At 37.0% G+C, this 19,060-nt stretch overlaps 1 protein-coding gene across 16 annotated transcripts in view; it reads right to left on the bottom strand.

The window, feature by feature from the left end:
• Eip63E (cyclin dependent kinase Eip63E) overlaps nt 1-19,060 on the bottom strand; it is a 733,437-nt gene that overhangs the window by 148,748 nt on the left and 565,629 nt on the right. For 15 of the 16 annotated variants that reach the window (XM_067787451.1, XM_067787449.1, XM_067787458.1 and 12 more), the window contains one exon: nt 2,810-2,842. The exons of the other annotated variant lie outside the window; for it this stretch is intronic. In XM_067787451.1, the coding sequence (XP_067643552.1) occupies nt 2,810-2,842 (33 nt within the window). The remainder of the gene's footprint in view (nt 1-2,809; nt 2,843-19,060) is intronic. 16 annotated transcript variants of the gene reach the window in all.

Below are 19,060 nucleotides of genomic sequence, written 5' to 3'. Positions count from 1 at the left end.
ATAATTCCTCTTCTCCACTCCTCCCTCGGGGGAATGACTGGGGTGAAGGTTGTATAGGGAGCGGCCACCGGCATGCAATAGTCCGTCCTGTCCGGGATAAAGTCGAAACTAGTAAGAAGGCTAGAGTGTCCGAAATCAGAAAGCATATAACCCATATCACGAAGCCTGACCAACGACCGGGCCGCGGCTGCCTTTCCCGCAATATCTACTGGATGTATATTCAGCATGACATTCAGTGCCAAGGTAGGTGTTGTCCTCATAGCGCCACTGATACCGATAAGCGCCGTCCGTTGCACTGACACTAGCATTTTGGAGGTGTTCGCCGTGTCCAGTGCTTTCCACCAGACCAGCACCCCATCTATTGGTATAAAAAATGGCCGAAATCTGACTATGACCACGCCCACTTTTTCGATATCGAAAATTACGAAAAATAAAAAAAGTGCCATAATTCTATACCAAATACGAAAAAAGGATTGAAACATGGTTGGATTGGTTTATTGAAGCAAAATATAACTTTAGAAAAAAAACTTTGTAAAATAGGTGTGACACCTACCATATTAAGTAGAAGAAAATGAAAAAGTTCTGCAGGGCGAAATCAAAAGCCCTTGATAAATAAATTAGCGGTACCCGACAGATGATGTTCTGGGTCACCCTGGTCCAAATTTTGGTCGATATCTCGAAAACGCCTTCACATATACAACTACCAAAACTCCCTTTGAAAATTCTTATTAATACCTTTAATTTGACACCCATATTGTACAAACACATTATAGAGTCACCCATGGTCCACCTTTATGGCGATATCTTGAAAAGGCGTCCACCTATAGAACTAAGGCCCACTCCCTTTTAAAATACTCATTAACACCTTTCATTTGATATCCATATCGTACAAACAAATTCCAGAGTCACCCCTGGTCCACCTTTATGGCGATATCTCGAAAAGGCGTCCACCTATAGAACTAAGCCCCACTCCCTTTTAAAATAATCATTAACACCTTTCATTTGATACCAATATCATACCAACAAATTCTAGAGTCAGCCCTGGTCCACCTTTAAGGCGATATCTCGAAAAGGTGTCCACCTATAGAACTATGGCCCACTCCCTCTTAAAATACTCTTTGATACCTGCCATTTGATACGCATGTCACACAAACACATTCCAGGGTTACCCTAGGTTCATTTTCCTACATGGCTGTTGTTGTTGTTGTAGCGATAAGGTTGCTCCCCGAAGGCTTTGGGGAGTGTTATCGATGTGATGGTCCTTTGCCGGATACAAATCCAGTACGCTCCGGTACCATAGCACCATTAAGGTGCTCGCCCGACCATCTCGGGAACGATTTATGTGGCCATATTAAACCTTCAGGCCATTCCCTCCCTCCCTACCCCCAAGTTCCATGAGGAGCTTGGGGTCGACAGAGCTTCGTCTATTAGTGAAACAGGATTCGCCGCGGATAGGTGAGGTTGATAATTGGGTTTGGAGAAGCTATATATTTCGCTGGCAACCTGAAAGGTTGCGCTACACAGCCCCTTGAATCTGGTATTTTAGTCGCCTCTTACGACAAGCATACCTACCGCGGGTATATTCTGATCCCCTTACCCGCTGGTAATTTTCCCTTATTTTGTCGCCATAGCTCTCAGCTGAGTATGTAATCTAGAGTCTTAGACTGGCAAGCGCATGGCACGAGCACAAAACGTACTCAATCGTTACCATCTCCAACCCGCACTTCCAACATCCGCTATTAGGCCTTATTTAAATGCATGTGACCCCAGAAGGTCCAGTCTACGGAGCAAGCTTCGAAAGAGGCGCAGTTTTATACTGCTCAACAACTTTTTCATTCCCATCTATGCCCATATGCCCTTGGGCGCAATATAGATTTTTATATATTTCTCCCAATCCCCCACAGATTGATACCACCCTAACACACCTTGAGATGCTGAGCTTTGCAAGATTATTGCCTTATTTGCTTGTTCATCAATATATAAGTTGACGCGGCTGCGGTATATTCTTTTTTCTTCCAGTGTTTATATCGCTTTTGCAACAGCTACTACTTACACCTGAAAAACACTACAGTGATCTGGCAGCTTAAAGGATCTGTTTATTTCCGGACCAGCACAGTATACTGCAGACCTTCCCCCTCCATTGTGGCTCTAAGAACCCCTTCGAAGCGCAGATACAGAATTAGGTAGTCTGTTCGGCTATGTAGCCTGCACTAAAGCTGTCACAGACACTGAGTCCCGTTGCAGTTGTTAACATTTTTTTCTGCGCCACTAGGTCTACAGGTCGGTTTTTTTCTGGGCTCCTGTTATGCTAATTACTGCTTAGTCTGCTTATTCCCTCTAATTTTTTTAGATAGATTAATTTTTTTGTGTCTGCCCACCAAAGGAGGACTCCATAGTAAAGTATGGGCTTGAAAATTGCTTTAAATACCCAATGAGAAATTAATTGTATTCTAACTACCTTATAATCTAGCTAGGATGCTATAAATTGTATGCAGACGCATTCTAAATATGATTTTATGGTCCATATCCCGAAAAAAACTTTACAGGAGGTAGGTAAGCTTTCAATAGCTGACCTTTTTCACCATTACATTTTATTAAAATTTTGATGTGTTGGAATGCTTTGGCGGAACGCATGTTTGAATAACTGTTTGACAGCGAACATACACACACGAACTGTTTTTTTGGAAAAATTTAATTTTTGTTATGAATTTTGGTTAAGTTAGAAGGGAATGTTGTAAGTGTATTTGTGTATTAGGTAAATATAAATTTGCATAAGTATATTTGTAAATATGTTGTGTTTTTGTGTTACCTTGTGTTTTATCATTTATTGCAGTTTCTTGAGCTAAAAAGAAAAGAAAAACAAGAAATTATAAGTAAAAGAATAAACAAGCTCAACAATAATAATTAAAGAAAGAAATCTAAACAGAAAGCAAGAAAAGCGAAAAAAGTACCAAAAATTTGTAAGTATTAAAAAATAAGTAAACATATATTAATTAGATTAGGTGCATTCTGACGTTAAGTTAGGTTAGGTTGAACTGGTTGGTCCGTGTGAGGACCACACATAGACTGAATGAGTCCATAGTGATACCAGTAGTTTGCTCAACGAACAAATTGATAAACCATATCAGAAACTAGGGCCTATGTTATACTCTAACTTCGTCCTCTTTTGGCAAAAACTAAAAGCTTTCTGGGACCTATGGTACTTGCTGCTTGTAGATTAGCCCTGTATTATAGCCCTAGCTGTGTCTTTACCTATAGTCTTAGCCTTGCGAGCGTAGGGCACGAGCACAAAATTTTCCTCCTCCAACCCGCACCTCCTACGTCTACTTTCACTAAAAAGGCCCTATTTGAAAGCATGTGACACAAGAAGGCAGTGTCCAGTCATAATACCCATCATGAGTCTACAGTCCTCTCTTTTTAATGACAGAAATAACTTTGTTAATCCAAGATTGTAAGACCTACACATGATCTTCGACAATTTACAGCCCTGCCCTTGAGTTGACTCCTTTCTCGCTTGGTCGATCATGTGCACCTCTCGCCTTCTTCTAATCTCGCCCAATCTGATTGGAACGTCTACGAAGCAAACTTCGAGGGATGCGCCCTTCATTTATTTAATTATTAGGTGAGCTGCATTCTGAAACTTTATAAACTCTTTTAAAGACTAAAGTTATTGTTGTAAAATGATGACTTAACAAAGGAGTTACAAATATTTTTTTTTTTTTTTAATAAAATCAAAGTTACAAGAAAACATATGCGGATCAAACTTTAAACGAAAGTCAATAGAAACAAAAAAATGTAAAAAAATATCAAAACTGCTTTTAAAGTATGAAAATTGTAATGATTGAAGTTCATTAATTAAACTCATCAGCGCAGAAGAACGACTTTTTAAAACTGCACAAAGGAAACATCAAGTAATGAAGTGCAATGGGAAGGAGAAAGCAAGTACAAAGATTTAAGTACTAAAAAGGCCAATGTAAAACGAGATAGTAGCTATAGCTACTTTTACTATGTAGATACTCATCCTATTTGCTGGTAAATGAGCGAGCTTGCGATTTTTAGCAATATCAGAATGCAAAAGGACTTACGTTGCTGGATAAGTTCAACACTTAAACAAGTCTTAAGTATTTCGAATTACAAGCAACGATTTTACTTTTGTGCCGCAAAGCAAATAAAGTTGTTGAAAGAAATTTTTCTTTGGATAATGTATTATGTATTAGGAATGTAACAAAGCTTCGACTGAGATTCTGCCACGTCCGAAATTTCAACTAATTTATACTCCGATTTCGATTCTGACTGTTTGGAAGTGGATGTTTAACGGAAATCGATCAGTCAAAGAGTTCAAGGCATTAAATCTCGTTGCATTTGCTGACGATATGTTCTTCGCCGATTTCCTCCAAACAAGGACTCCATGATAAAGGAAAGCTTTTCAATCGCTCCATGTATCCAATGGGAGAGAGAGGGCGGCATGCCTTACGTAAACCACAACACTCTCCTACGTGTACACAGTGCTGTTTCTCCCCTCTCTCCTTCAAATGAACTTACACAGTCTGTCTACCATAGTTTTACCAATTCGGAGCTTTATACCTTCTAGTGAAAAAAGGCATACGTCTTCTCCGTATTGTCGGCCAATCAGATACAAGATGTCCAAATATATTAGTACTGAAGTCCGATCTATTAGGGTGCTTATTATAAGCAGGCATTTTCCGTTTGAACACTAGAAAAGTGATACAACCTTGCTTGCGTAGTATCAGCTATATCTTCAGAAAATATAGTGATATTTGAGCACTGAAAGAGAGAAATACTAGCAAAAATTTGCAAGAAGTTCGGTGGTTCAGAAAATGGCTTTTACAACGTTTTCGCGCCAACGATTCGTATTTCATTTATTTTTTACCTTTACTACATATTTTAATCGCTGTTCTCTTCAATTAACTCTACTCCACTTCTTACGCCTGTTCTTATTCTGATTGCGATTACTTGAAAGCAAATTTTGTAAATTTCGATTCCGACTTGCTTCCCTTACATCCCTATTATGTATGTACAACAACTGCATGTACAGTGGGACAGTTGAAGTTTTGAGTACTGAAATTCACATTTTATCTCTAGCTCATATCTTATCTACATCAAATTAAATGGATCACAAGATCAATTGATGAGCGAATTTTTTTTTCATATTTTTTCATCTTTAGGTGTGTTTAAAATTATGTTCCAAGTCAACGAGTTTTCTGAATGTCCCGGCCTTCTCTGGATTAGATAAAGAGGCGAAAAAGTGGGTCATCTGCGCATTCGAGCTTTGGCAACAACCTCACGACGAATATTAATTCTAGAATGTGAAAGATTTCGTCTATTTGGGAGCCAGCCCTAATCGCAAAAACAATTTCAGTTTAGAAATCAAACGGAGAATAAATTTTGCCTTAATGGCTACTTTGTATGAGTAGGCAACTGAAAAGTAAATTCCTCTATCTATGAACAACAAGTAAGGAAGGTTCGGGTGTAACAGAACATTACATACTCAGATGCCAAATTACAGCTTGCAAAACTTTTAAATTACCTTCTTTTAAAGGTGGGCGGTGCCACGCCCATTATCCAAAATTTTTACTAATTTTCTCTTCTGCGTCGTTAGGTCAACCCACCTACCAAGTTGCATCGCTTCATCTGCCTTTAGTAATGAAGTATCGTACTTTTTCGGTTTTTCGAAATTTTCGATAACGAAAAAGTGGGCGTGGTTGTAGTCCGATTTCGTTCATTTTAAATAGCGATCTAAGATGTGCGTCCAGGAACCTACGTACCAAATTTCATTAAGATACCTCAAAATTTACTCAAGTTATCGTGTTTATGGATTGACGGACATTAGGGGGTACCGTTATGCGAACAAAATTAACATGCTCTGTGAGCTCTGCTCAGCTGAGTATAAAAACCATGCTCTAAAAGGCATCGCCATACCTGTCCTGATATACGTATATGTCACGGAATCATGTACTGTGTCGAAAGAAGATGAAATAGCTCTTGGAGCGTTCGAAAAAAAAGTTCCCCGGAATATGCATGGTCCTCTCCGTGATGCCAATGGCGAGTTTCGAAGGCGTTATAATGATAAGCTGTATGACAGATGTACGTAAAATAAAATAAATGTAAGGCGCGATAACCTCCGAAGATATTTTAGGCCGAGCTTCTCTTCCAATTTGCGTCGTGCTCCTTTTTAATTTTTTCCTACAAATTGGCTGGACGGGACCTACTTGTTTTATGCCGACTCCGAGGCAGATGAGTTTTCAATGAGAGCTTTTCATGGCAGAAATACACTCAGAGTGCTTGCCAAACACTGCCGAGGGGCGACCCCGCTTAGGAAAATTTTCTTCTAATTGAAAAACCTTATTTCTAATATTTTGATGTTGCTTTTCCCGGGGCGTGAACCCAGGAACCTCGGTCTGCCGGGTGGCCGCTATGATAGATGTACGCATCTATGAATATAGTGCAGCGAGTAAAAACCCAAAGGCTTCGTTGGCTAAGCCATGTTATGCGAATGGACGAAGACGTTCAAGCCAAACAAGTATTTCAGTCGATAGCGCAGTTTGGAAGCAGGGGAAAGGGCAGACCTCCACTGAGTTAGTAGAGGCATGTGGCGGAAGATTTGAACTCCCTCCATGCTCCCAATTAGCATGAGCTATCGCGAAGCATGGGTGGCGGGCGTGACTTGATAACGTTCAAAACCGTTTAGGGGGTTAAGCGCCAATTAATGATGATATAGAACTACAAGTTATGGGTTTCTCAGAATTGGCATTGATTTTTGAGCATTTTTTCTTTCCCCAAGAATATTTCAGATTTTCTCTTATTGAAAAAAAAAATATAAAACACAATTCAGGAAAAAAGTTCACAACATATTTTGAGTGACCTGTAACTTCTACTTTGTTAGATTAAAAGTGATTGGGCTTCAAAACTACACACTCAAAAAAATTCAGAAAACTCTAAATAAACAGTTCGAAGTTTTCGTAAAACTTTTGCGAGTTTTAGATTTTTTCAAATTTGGAATTGGTTTGCATAGTTTCAGTCAAATAATTCATGGAAGTTTTTACTCAAACCAATGAAAATAAAAATAGAAGAATTTAGTTAAACAAAATTTGCTCTTTTTTTGTTCGGTGCTGTATAAGCTGCAATGGGTTTGTTAAGCGAAATTAAGTACTTTTTTCAATACTACATTTTTCAGGAACAAAGACCCACTGTACCACACAACCTATATAATTGTACTAATATTAGAATTACCATTCATTAGATATGCGTAACAAGGAGCGCTTTCATTTTCGTTCTTTGCTTCGTCATACAAATCCACATTTACATAGGAAACTCATTATGTTTGCCTTGCTGATTCGAGTTATTGTAGCACGAAATTCGCAAAAATTTGGGTTACCAGGACAATATTTAGCGACGAAATTAGGGAATTAAGCAAGAATGAACATTTCTCTCATTAAAAACTGCTATGCTTGAATTAAGCTACTGAGTGCTTAATGAGCTCACTTAAGTATTGTAGGTATTTTAATGTTGAGATTTGTTAAAAAATTTAAAGGATGTCCAATACGATTTTCGGGAAATAAGGCATCAATAGAAAACAATGTGGGTTAAAAGTTTCAAGAAGTTGAACGTCGACTTTTGGGTAAAAGTGCTAAATCTTGTCGCTAATATAACAAAATGAGCACATGTCAGTGCGACAAAATCGTAATTTTTCAAGAGAGCAAAAAACAAAAAAATATTTAGGTCGTGAAATGCGTTCAATGTATGGCATTTTCCGTTTTGCGCACGACAAACAAACTCGTTAGTCGAATAAATGAAGGGTAGTTGATTTACGACTCACACCATTAAGTATCTTTCTACTACAACACTGAATTTACATTCGTTCGTAGCAATGCCGTGCGTAGTGTAAACCATTTTAAAATTGAATTCCTATATATTTCACAAATGGATGGGCTGATTTTTATTCGAGAGAGCTATGCTTTTAGTGTTTAATTCAGGATTTTGTTTAAGGGAAAGTTCCATCACAATCACGTTGAAAAAAAAGTTAAAAAATCAGTTTTGAGCGACGTACCTATAACTTTTACTTTGTGAGACTAAAATTTATTGGGGTAAAACTGAATACCCAAAAAATTGTGAAAACTTTTAATATACAGTTTGATGTTTTCGCAGTTTTCCGAAATTCTGGTTTTTTTCGAAAACGCTTTTGAGGGTGTTTTCAATAATCTCTATTATAAGATTTGTTGAATTTTTTTCTGAAAACATTGAAAACCAAATTAAAATAAAATAAAAAAATGTTAAGCACTTCCTTTATATAAATGGACAAAAACCATCGAAAAATGTCTCCTTATATAAAGACATATTCTTGCTAAACTTTGATTTTTAAATTTTGACATAGAAATTGCAAAAATATTTATGAGAAGTAAAAATATAAAAGTGGAGCGCACATTACTTAGATTGGAAATTTGGTAGGAAAGGAGATATTATTAGTCAATCAATTGCGCTAACTTTTTGTATCGTATCATCGGCTGTCATCGACCTCTGAATTAAGCTCTAAATTTTTAGCCTCTTCCAATTTCCAAATTATTATCTAATTTTTTCGATCCGTGCGCCACTTAGCGGATTTTTTCTCCTTTTGTTCCTTTGTCACGGTGTCTTAACCTGTCTCTGAGGTATTAATGATGTTTGTAGCTCAATGAGAACTACCTTCAAATCGATCTCAAAACACCAAAGTTTCAAATTCTTATCTAAATACTTCGATTCGTACGCCAACTAACGGAATTTTTTTCTCCTTTACTTAAATTTTCTCGGCGTCTTATCCTATCTGTGAAGTATTACATTTGTAGCTCAATGAGAACTTACATAAAAATCAATTCCAAAATTCCCTCCGCTTCGTACGATTTTTCTAAATATCTCAACCCGCGCGCCCCCTAGCGAATCTTTTTGTATCGTGTCATCGACCTCTGAATTAAGTTTGAAATTTCAAGTCTCTAGCTCATCGAGAAGTTACTTCAAAGCTGGTTTGAAAATTTTCAAATTCTTATCTAATTATTTCGATCCGTGCGCCACCTAACGGATTTTTTTCTTTTGTTGCATCTTCACGGAGTTCTAACCCATGTGTACAGTTTCACGTTTGTATCTCAATGAGAAGTTACCTAAAAATCGATTGCAAGATTTGTATGCAAAGCGGACAAGCATTCAACCGACCTAATATAAATGAAGTAAAAAACTTTTATCAGAGGTATAATTATGTAACTTTTTTTAACGATAGCTGATGTCGCTAAATAACGAATCGACTTTCAAATGAATAAGAATATTGACAGTTGATTAATATAGCGATTTCGATTTTCATAAATTTGTTTTTATCGCTATTCGTTAATCTATGATCAGCCATTGTTGCTACATAATAGAAAACAATTTAAAAATTTTTACGAGCGTTTGATATGAAGCTACTTTGCATCCATTTTAATTAAACAAAGCTGTCACCATATTAGCGATGTCTAAACTGTAGGGAAAGTGAATAGCACAGTCGTTATCACAAGTGAAAAAATCGTTAGCTGACATTTTGACAAGTCGCATTGTAAAAAGTTAGTGAATTCGCCTACAGAAGCTGGGATATGCTTAATACAAAAGAACTAGTCAGGTCTGAATGAGTTATGTTGGACAACTAGTATTAATTTTTTTTACAAACTAAACAACTACTCGCAAATCTACCAGAGTGTTAGTTAGGTTGAACTGGTTGGTCCATGAGGACCTCACGTAGACTGAATGAGTCGATTGTGTTACCAAAAGTTTTTCAACGACCAAATTGAAAAACCCCAACAGAAACCAGGACATTGGTTATAACTAACTCCGTCTTCTTGGAAAATGCTAGAAGGTTTCTAGGACCTAAGCTTGGTGCTTCTAGATCTAATGGCTATGTCACTCTTATATGCGATCATTTTCTTCGCCAACCCGCACTTCCTACACCTACTAAAAAATTATAAATATTTTTAATGTACGAGTAATTTGAAACTTTGACAATAAAACCCGAAACAACTAGAGTTTTGACTCCGTTATGCATTCAATTAACCCATTGAGATAATCAAAAATATGTATCTTGTGTGGAAGATTGAGTTCAATAAGGGTTTTAATGTAAAAAACTCGACTTATTATTTCATTAACCCGCTGTTTGAACATGGCATTAAGTACAAACAGATTCCAAAAAAAATTTAAGAACAATAATCGCAGACGGAGTCCTTCGAGATTTTATTCTTACAGAGTAATTCCCTATTTACTCAGAACTATCTTTAGTTTGTCTTCATTAAACTTCTTAAGAAAAACTATAAACAAATAAAGTGATTTGATCAAAGACCAAGAAAGTCAAAAAAATGTTACAGGAATGGGCATTTTTTATTATGAAAAGGTGAAAATTTGAGTTTTCTTGGCAAAATTATGTATAATCGTGCAAAAGCGGCACATGATCAACCAAGTAGGAAAGTTGTGAAACCAAGCGTAGGGATGCATGGTATCAAAATTACGTCAAATCAAATTCTCAGGTCTAGAAGCTGCTAGTGGAGTGGCGATAGCAAAGTTCTAGTATTTTCCAAGATGGCGTAGCTATGTTATAATATAGGTCACGGTTCTTGAGGGGATTTTAGAGTGTTGTCATCAAACAATGGACAAATTCAGTTTATAGGAATTCCTTAATGAACGATGCTTTCAATCTAACCAAACTTTATACTGTTTTCACACAGAAACTTAATGATCTCATTTCACCTTCGAATGAAATCGTAAATTTTTTGCTTTCACACAGAAGTAACTGCTCGATTAGTATGAAGGATGAAATGTCAAGCGAATAAAATGACAATGCTATATGACAGACAATCATGGCGGAACGATACAAGGTGGCAGCATGGTGATATATCTACATACATAAATAAGAATTCCATGTACTCTGTTTTTGTAAATTGGATGGACAAATGTCAAAATCGTACTGCGCCGGAAGTTGATGTATCAAATCAAATAAAAAAGGTTATAATCAGCTGTTCGATGCGACCACCTTGTATCGTTCCGCCATGCAGACAATGACATTTACTTTGACAAATTACATTTTTAAGCACAGAACACACCAAAAACTAAGAAACTGAACGCTCCCAACAGAGTTCCATTGTGCTTTTGACTTCATTATGCATTCGATTAGCTATTAATGAAATAATTATAGATTCGAATTTTGTAGGGAAGATTGAGCTCAATAAGCGTCTTAATGTAGAAAACTGCCTTTATTATTCAATAAGCCGTCTGTGTGAAAACAGTATTAGACAAACTGGAAAGTTTACTTTTCATAAACATATGTAAAAGCGAAACTAAGTAATTACAGACTACGACACTTCTTAAACTTGAGTACATATCTAACGCAAAATTGGTTTTACTCAGGGAGCTCCCTTTTTTCATTTGTCAAAAACATATGTGCGCAACACATACGACGTATTTCAAACGTATAAATTGATCTTCATTCTCTCACTTCGTCCGCTTACGAGGAGCTCGTCCGTCAAAGAGAGATTTTTAATTGATGTATTGATGCTGTAGCGATAAAGAGGTTCTTCATCACATTTTATAGCAAATAATCGATCGCATCCGGCCAAGAGAGTGTTGGTCTAACGGAACCTAAAACATGGCGCATGAAAAACTCTCTGGCTAAGAGATGTGTCCACCTAATGGAGATGACCATTAGGAGAGGTTGCTCTGTATATTCAATTAGAAAACATATCCAAATTCTATCCATGGAATTCTTGTATTGAAGTTTCGAATATAAGCACGTTTTATAGCTCAAAACCAACCAAGTATACATAAATATAACCATACCACCTGAAAAGACGGGTACCGGTGCGTACCAATATATGCGTGTTAAAAACTAGGAAATTTAGTCCCTGCATTCCATAGCAGCAAATTAATATTGTGGCGAATATAATCACTATGCTGTTAGTAAATAATCACAAAAAAAAAAAATAAACAGAAAGCAGCCATACTTGTGTACATGTTCACATTAAAACAAGCAGCCACACTCCCATAGAAAGCGACGAAGAATATTTCACACACATAACCAGCAGCTTAAAGCAAAGAGATTGTCTCACATATACATGTAAGAGCATATAGCTAAATAACCAAGTTTGCGATACAACTGTTCCATGTTCGTGAAAAGTCTAGACCTTAGGAGAAAGATGCGAACGAGGCAACAGAGAGTATAAAAGCAGCGTAACCTCCGAAGAGATCTAAGGCCGAGCTTCTCTTCCAATTTGCGTCGTGCTCCTCTTGATTTTTCCCTACAAATTGGCCGGACGGGACCTACATGTTTTATGCCGACTCCGAACGGCATCTGCAAGGCAGATGAGTTTTCACTGAGAGCTTTTCATGGCAGAAATACAATCGGAGCGCTTGCCAGACACTGCCGAGGGGCGACCCCGCTTAGAAAAATTTTCTTCTAATTGAAAAATCTTATTTCTAAAATTTTGATGTTGCTTTGCCCGGGAGTTGAACCCAGGGCAAACGGTGTGATAGGCGGAGCACGTTACCATCACACCACGGAGGCCGCCCTCCGCTAGTAGTGAAGTATAATTGTGAAGTACTATTCCCAAAGTAGTCTAAATAAAGACCATTTTGCAATACTGAATATCGGAGTTATTTATTCGACAGTTCAGCGATTCGAACGTTAGCAGAAATTTCCCAAAATTCGTTACAATATTTACACAAGTTCTTTACTATAATAACGTTTTATTTTAATACCCATAAGCTTTAAATATTTGTTTGTAAAAGAAATAAGTGCTTACACTTAGACTGCCAAAGCAGACGTTTATCTCCTAACATTACTTCAGAATTTGCTAGCGTTTGTGCAGACAATTATTTTGCTATACATTCTACAATAGTGGATTTATTATCTTATGTACATAGAAGTCAAATCATTTTTCGTATTCTTAACTCAATAAGAATATCCTGTTGCAATTTTAGTAAATGTGTTTGTAAGTCTTATGCGTTTAGCGTTCAATATCTGATTTGTTGCAATGTCATTTCTATTTATTTTCGAATTTCTCTTAAGTTTCATTGATTTTCCTTTGTTTTGTTTCTATTTCATATACATGAGAATTTTCTGAGCTGTCACAGTCGCGCATTTGATTTAAGTATTTATTACACTGGTGGCCAAAATAGCTTACACTTTTGTATAATGCATGGAGTTTTTCTTTTGTTGGTAATTAATTTGGGGTCGCTGATTTCAAATCTGCTCTCAAATTTCTTCTAGCAACTCGAATTTTTGAAATCATACAAAAACATAACTCTCTGTTGTCATATTACCATAGTAGGTGTAGTAACTGCTGTAATCCGTTGCGTTATTTAATATGAGTTCATCATCCAGAATGTGTGTAAACAATGTAAACAATTTTTTTATACTCAGCTGAGCAGAGCTCACAGAGTATATTAATTTTGTTCGCATAACGGTACCCCGTAACGGCATCAACTAATCGAGATAGATATGGACTTCTATATATCAAACTGATCTGGGCGAAAAAAGAAATTTATTTAGCCATGTCCGTCCGTCCGTCCGAAAAAACGATAACTTGATTAAATTGTGAGGTATCTCAATATAATTTGGTATGTAAGTTCCTGGGTACTCATCTCAGATCGCTATTTAAAACGAACGAAATCGGACTATAACCACGCCCACTTCTTCGAATTCGAAAATTTCGAAAAACAGAAAAAGTGCGATAATTCATTACCAAAGACGGGTAAGGCAATGAATCTTGGTAGGTGGGTTGACCTTATGACGCAGAATAGAAAATTAGTAAAATTATGGACAACGGGCGTGGCACCGACCACTTTTAGAAGAAGGTAATTTAAAAGTTTTACAAGCTGTAATTTGGCAGTCGTTGAAGATATCATGATGAAATTTGACAGGAACGTTATTCCTATTACTATATGTTTTCTAAATAAAAATTAGCAAAATCGGACGACGAACACCAAAAACCACTTAAAAAAAATTGTTTAAGTTAAATTTTAGCAAAAAATGGAATACCTTTACAGTATATAAGTAAATTATGTCAACATTCAACTCCAGTAATGATATGGTGCAACAAAATACAGAAATAAAAGAAAATTTCAAAATGGGGGTGGCTCCGCCCTTTTTCATTTAATTTGACTAGAATACTTTTAATGCCATAAGTCGAACAAAAATTTACCAATCCTTGTGATTGGTAAGAGCATAGAAGCTTATGACGATAATTGTTTCTGTGAAAATGGGCGAAATCGGTTGAAGCCATGCCGAGTTTTTATACACAGTCGACCGTCTGCCTTTCCGGTCGGCCGTTAACACGATAACTTGAGCAAAAATCGAAATATCTTTACTAAACTTAGTTCATGTACTTATCTGAACTCATTTTATCTTGGTGTTAAAAATGGGCGAAATCCGACTATGACCACGCCCACTTTTTCGATATCGAAAATTTCGAAAAATGAAAAAAATGCCATGACTCTATACCAAATAGGAAAAAAGGGATGAAACATGGTGATTTGATTGGTTTTTTGCCGCAAAATATAACTTTAGAAAAAACTTTGTATAATGGGTGTGACATCTACCATATTAGGTAGAAGAAAATGAAAAAGTTCTGCAGGGCGAAATCAAAAGCTCTTGGAATCATGGCAGGAGTACTGTTCGTGGTATTACATATATAAATAAATTAGCGGTACCCGACAGATGATGTTCTGGAACACCCTGGTCCACATTTTGGTCGATATATCGAAAACGCCATCACATATACAACAAAGGGCCACTCCCTTTTAAAACCCATATTAATACCTTTAATTTAATACCCATATCGTACAAACACACTCTAGAGCCACCCCACCTTTATGGCGATATATCGAAAAGGCGTCCACCTATAGAACTAAGGCCCACTCCTGTTTAAAATACTCATTAACACATAGGTATATTTTCATTTATTCAAATAAAACGAATTGATAGCTGAAGAAAGATAGCAAAGGCAAGTTGCTCCCCTTTTATAGTATTACCATTTGTATGTATCCATGAAAAAGACAATTATGTCTCCAAAGCTCTCAGCTGAATATGTAATGTTCGGTTACACCCGAACTTAGCCTTCGTTACTTGTTTATAATGAGTTCATTAAGGAGAATGTGTGTAAACAATTCAAACAACTTTTGTTTTATTGGTGGCGTGTTATGTTCAAGAAATTTCGTTTGAATCCGTCAGACCTAGTGAAACGAGCTTTTGTAGACTTATTCGGTTCCTTATACGGATATATGTAATAACAAACCCTGGATTCCAAGTTTCGTATGGTAAAGTTGTGCTGCGTCATTACGCTTATCGGCAAATAAGAAAGACTTCATTTCAAGTACCAAACTCCTGTGATATGACATGAACATTCGAACCATTACAGCGAGTGTTATTTCTGTGTAGTAAACATAACAGGAACAAACTGCTGAAATCACAATAAACGGACTTATCACAACCTACTGACTGCTACCGTACAATATTACATCCTCTTCTAATCGAATTGGGTCCGTCTTATTAAAAATAACGTAAATAATTTCTTAAAGATAGTTCTGAAAAGATGAAAGCCGGGAGTTTCGATAGCCCATAGATTAAAATAAACAAATGTAAAGCGCGATAACCTACGAATATATATTAGGCCGAACTTCCCCTGCAATTTGTGTCGTGCTCCTTTTTAATTTTTCCTACAAATGGGCGGGACTGGGCCTACATGTTTTATGCCAACTCCGAACGGCATCTGCAAGGTAGATGCATTTTCACCGTGAAGACAGATATACACTCGGAGTGCTTGCCAAATCACTGCCGAGGGGCAAACTTTCTTCTAATTGAAAAAAACTTGTTTCTAAAATGTTGATGTTTCTTTGCGCGGGGCGTGAAACCAGGCTCTTCGGTGTGGTAGACGAAGCACTAGCCGCATAAAAGCGCCTAAAAATGTGCATGGGACAAGTTTGTTTGGGTTGTAAGAGTTTTTAGGAAACAGTACGTTACGCAACTTCTCTAAGCATATAAACTGTGTGTAAACATGAGTATCAAGATGGACTTTCCTCATAGCCACCTGGACAGTTTTCCTGAAAGTTAAGACGATCTTAATGAAGAGCAGGGCGAGCGTCCGCACTATGGAAGAGCGATATAAAGAAAGCTGGAACGCACATATGGTTGCTGATTACAGCTGGAGTATTCAGAGTATTGCTCCTGAATTAACTCAAAAAAGATAATCTTTTAAAAGATTGATTGAAGAAAAAAAAAAAATAAAAAATAATTTTAACTAAAAAATGTTTACTAAATATTTCGAAAACTAGAACTGTTTGGAAAAAGGCTTCGACATTTGAGATTAAGGTAGAAAGTACTTCATAAATCATGAATAAAATTCCATGCACCAGAACCTATGGCCACCAGTGTTATTCTTCAAAGTCTGTAATGCAATGCATCTCACTTGAGACTATTGAGAATTTATGGTAATGATGTTGAGAGCATAAAACGGTGATATAAAACATGGAAAATAATAAAAAGTAAAAATAAATAAGTTATAAAAAAAATCATTGCGAATAGAATGTGACAAAATGAAAATTTGCTAAAATCAATACTGATTGTGTGGTAAAAGGACGTAATGATGCTTGTGGCAAGTAGTAAAATAGCGTAAAGCTATTGAGTTTTGGAAAAATAATAAAAATGTATTGTAACGAATTTACTGCAATTCCCCTTATTTTCAATTTTCTGCTAACGTTCGAATCACTGAACTGTTGAATAAATAACTCCACTAGTCAATAATGCAAAATGGCCTTTATTAAAGTTCTTCACAATAGAACGTACCTCACATGTCTTCTCAAATCAAACTGATTGTCGCGCCTCTACAGTTGCTGACTTTTATGCACTCTTGTTTCCTCGTTCGCATCTTCTAGGCGCTTCCATTTCCAGAATCTACTAGTTGGCCATCAGCTATAAAATTTCTCAGCTGTAACTACAGATGCACGATTTTATAGCTTCTCTCATTGCATACTTTCGGGCAGGCATGCTTAACGAACGAAACGATATCATTTCGTTACGATAATCAATCGATAATTAACCTTAATTTGTCGTTCTTAACGTTAATAAACGAAACGAAATGACTTCGTTTCGTTTATTAACGTTGATTATCGTAACGAAATGATATCGTTTCGTTCGTTAAGCATGCCTGCTTTCGGGAGTATCTCAGATATTCATGTGGTTGTGCGTTGCTTCTTCGCTGCGTGTACGTACATATGTGTAGACATAATGATTGATTCGTTTATGTAGATACAAGTGACTGTCTGCTTTATTGTTGTTGTGACTTCATTTACTTAGCATCAGATTAGGGATGTGAGTATCACTTAGTGTCACTAATATTCGTCACAATATGAAAATGCTGTGTAAACGGATAATACGAGACTTGATGCATTTCAAAAGATAAGGAGTTAAAGCAGATATTCGTAAGGATTATTAACACCTAGATCACGCGAGACACTTCGAAAGGAATCTGCGAAGACATGTGGCTTTTGACTGAGAACCTTTTTATTACTCTTACTGAAGTATTTTGATATTAGCTTTACCCCCACTTGAACATGTGATCTTCGAGCATCTAAAATAAATATGGAAGCGTGTCGAAATTTGAAGCGCATAGGAAGATTCTTTCGAGAAAAGTTTTCACATGTGGAACTTGAGTGGTGTTCGTGTTTGTTGGTAGAAAAGCAGAGAGTAAATATTCAAGTTTTTGATTAATAGACATATTTTCAAGGTATCGAATGCACCTTGAGATAAAGGGGTCTATAGGCTCTGTATGTCTTTATTCCTTTGAAGGAGTCTTGCTTCTTGCAGCCCTACAAGTCCTAGGGCCCTTTTGATATTACTCCTTTTCTATTCCAAAAGTTCCTGGGGTTTTCCAAAGCTGGTTAGCTGCAATTGATCATAACAAACTTTATACCAAATTAGGCGAAGATCTCTCAGCTATTTGCGAAGGCCAAACCCTGGATCAGCAGAGCGAGGTTGCACGGAGTCGACTATTACTTACGCTTAAGTTGGTAAACGGATAGGGCTCTCAATTTTACAGATACGTCTCAGACGCCTTTTTCGGTGCCAGAGCGACGTTTCTTCTGGGTTCCTGCTACGAAAAGAGCCCTGGATAGTTTTGTGTACAAAAGAGTTCTGATAGAATTTACTCATACAACAGTCTGCGCGAAGAGGCTATCGCAAAAAAGTGTTATGGGTTCATAATCACTAGTGTGATTCTGCTTCTTTAGTCTGGGATGTTGTCATCAATGTGATTCTTGAACTCAAAGCTAATGGCTGTTGAGTGGTAGCCTTCGTAGATTACTTAGCGACTCTGGTGAAAGGAAATTTTGAGGGCGCATGCATCTCGCAGTTTATAAATTTTATCAGTGATTTCTAGGAAGCTCGATGTTAGCACAAATTAAAGTTGCCCGACCACTCTCAGCGGAGGTCGCCGTTATTAGGGTTTTTAGGCAATCTAACATTTACTGGGATAAGCAAGCGGAAATTAAGGGCTAGAACTTGGCATAGGCGCGATACGGCTGGTAAGGGAATCACTAGAAGTTAACAGCGTTAGAAAAAAAAATTTCTGTCACGCGGATGTTTAAGATCGAATTAAAATATTTACGTGTGTGATTCCAAGCTGCGCAGTAGTTAGATCTTGAACGATTGGTTTTGGTGTAAGTTGAGCAAAGACTTCAACCTTGAATACGTCAAAGAAGCGGTAACTCACTTTATGTGAGAGAGTTGAGAGCTGGAATCTAGCATATATAAGGCTTGTCATGACTATTGTCTGGGTTATGAAACTCAAACTGAGTTTGATATAAGATACGAGATAACAAGTACACAAATGACTTACGAGTCAGACGCACCGCATTTGCACCCTATGAAAGAATTTTTTGATATTTTCATATCTGAGAGGTCAATGTATTGAGCTTTTATGTGGAACATTTGAAGTTTTAAATGTAAACCTCCCTATACAGCTGAGCATTGACGCCTTTTGACGATTTACCTGACTTCCAACTCTTA

Source organism: Eurosta solidaginis, chromosome 5, assembly GCF_040869045.1.
Source record: "Eurosta solidaginis isolate ZX-2024a chromosome 5, ASM4086904v1, whole genome shotgun sequence".
Classification (NCBI taxonomy): domain Eukaryota; kingdom Metazoa; phylum Arthropoda; class Insecta; order Diptera; family Tephritidae; genus Eurosta; species Eurosta solidaginis.
The sequence above is the reverse complement of the archived record's forward strand: the minus strand, read 5'-3'. Positions and strand labels throughout refer to the sequence as shown.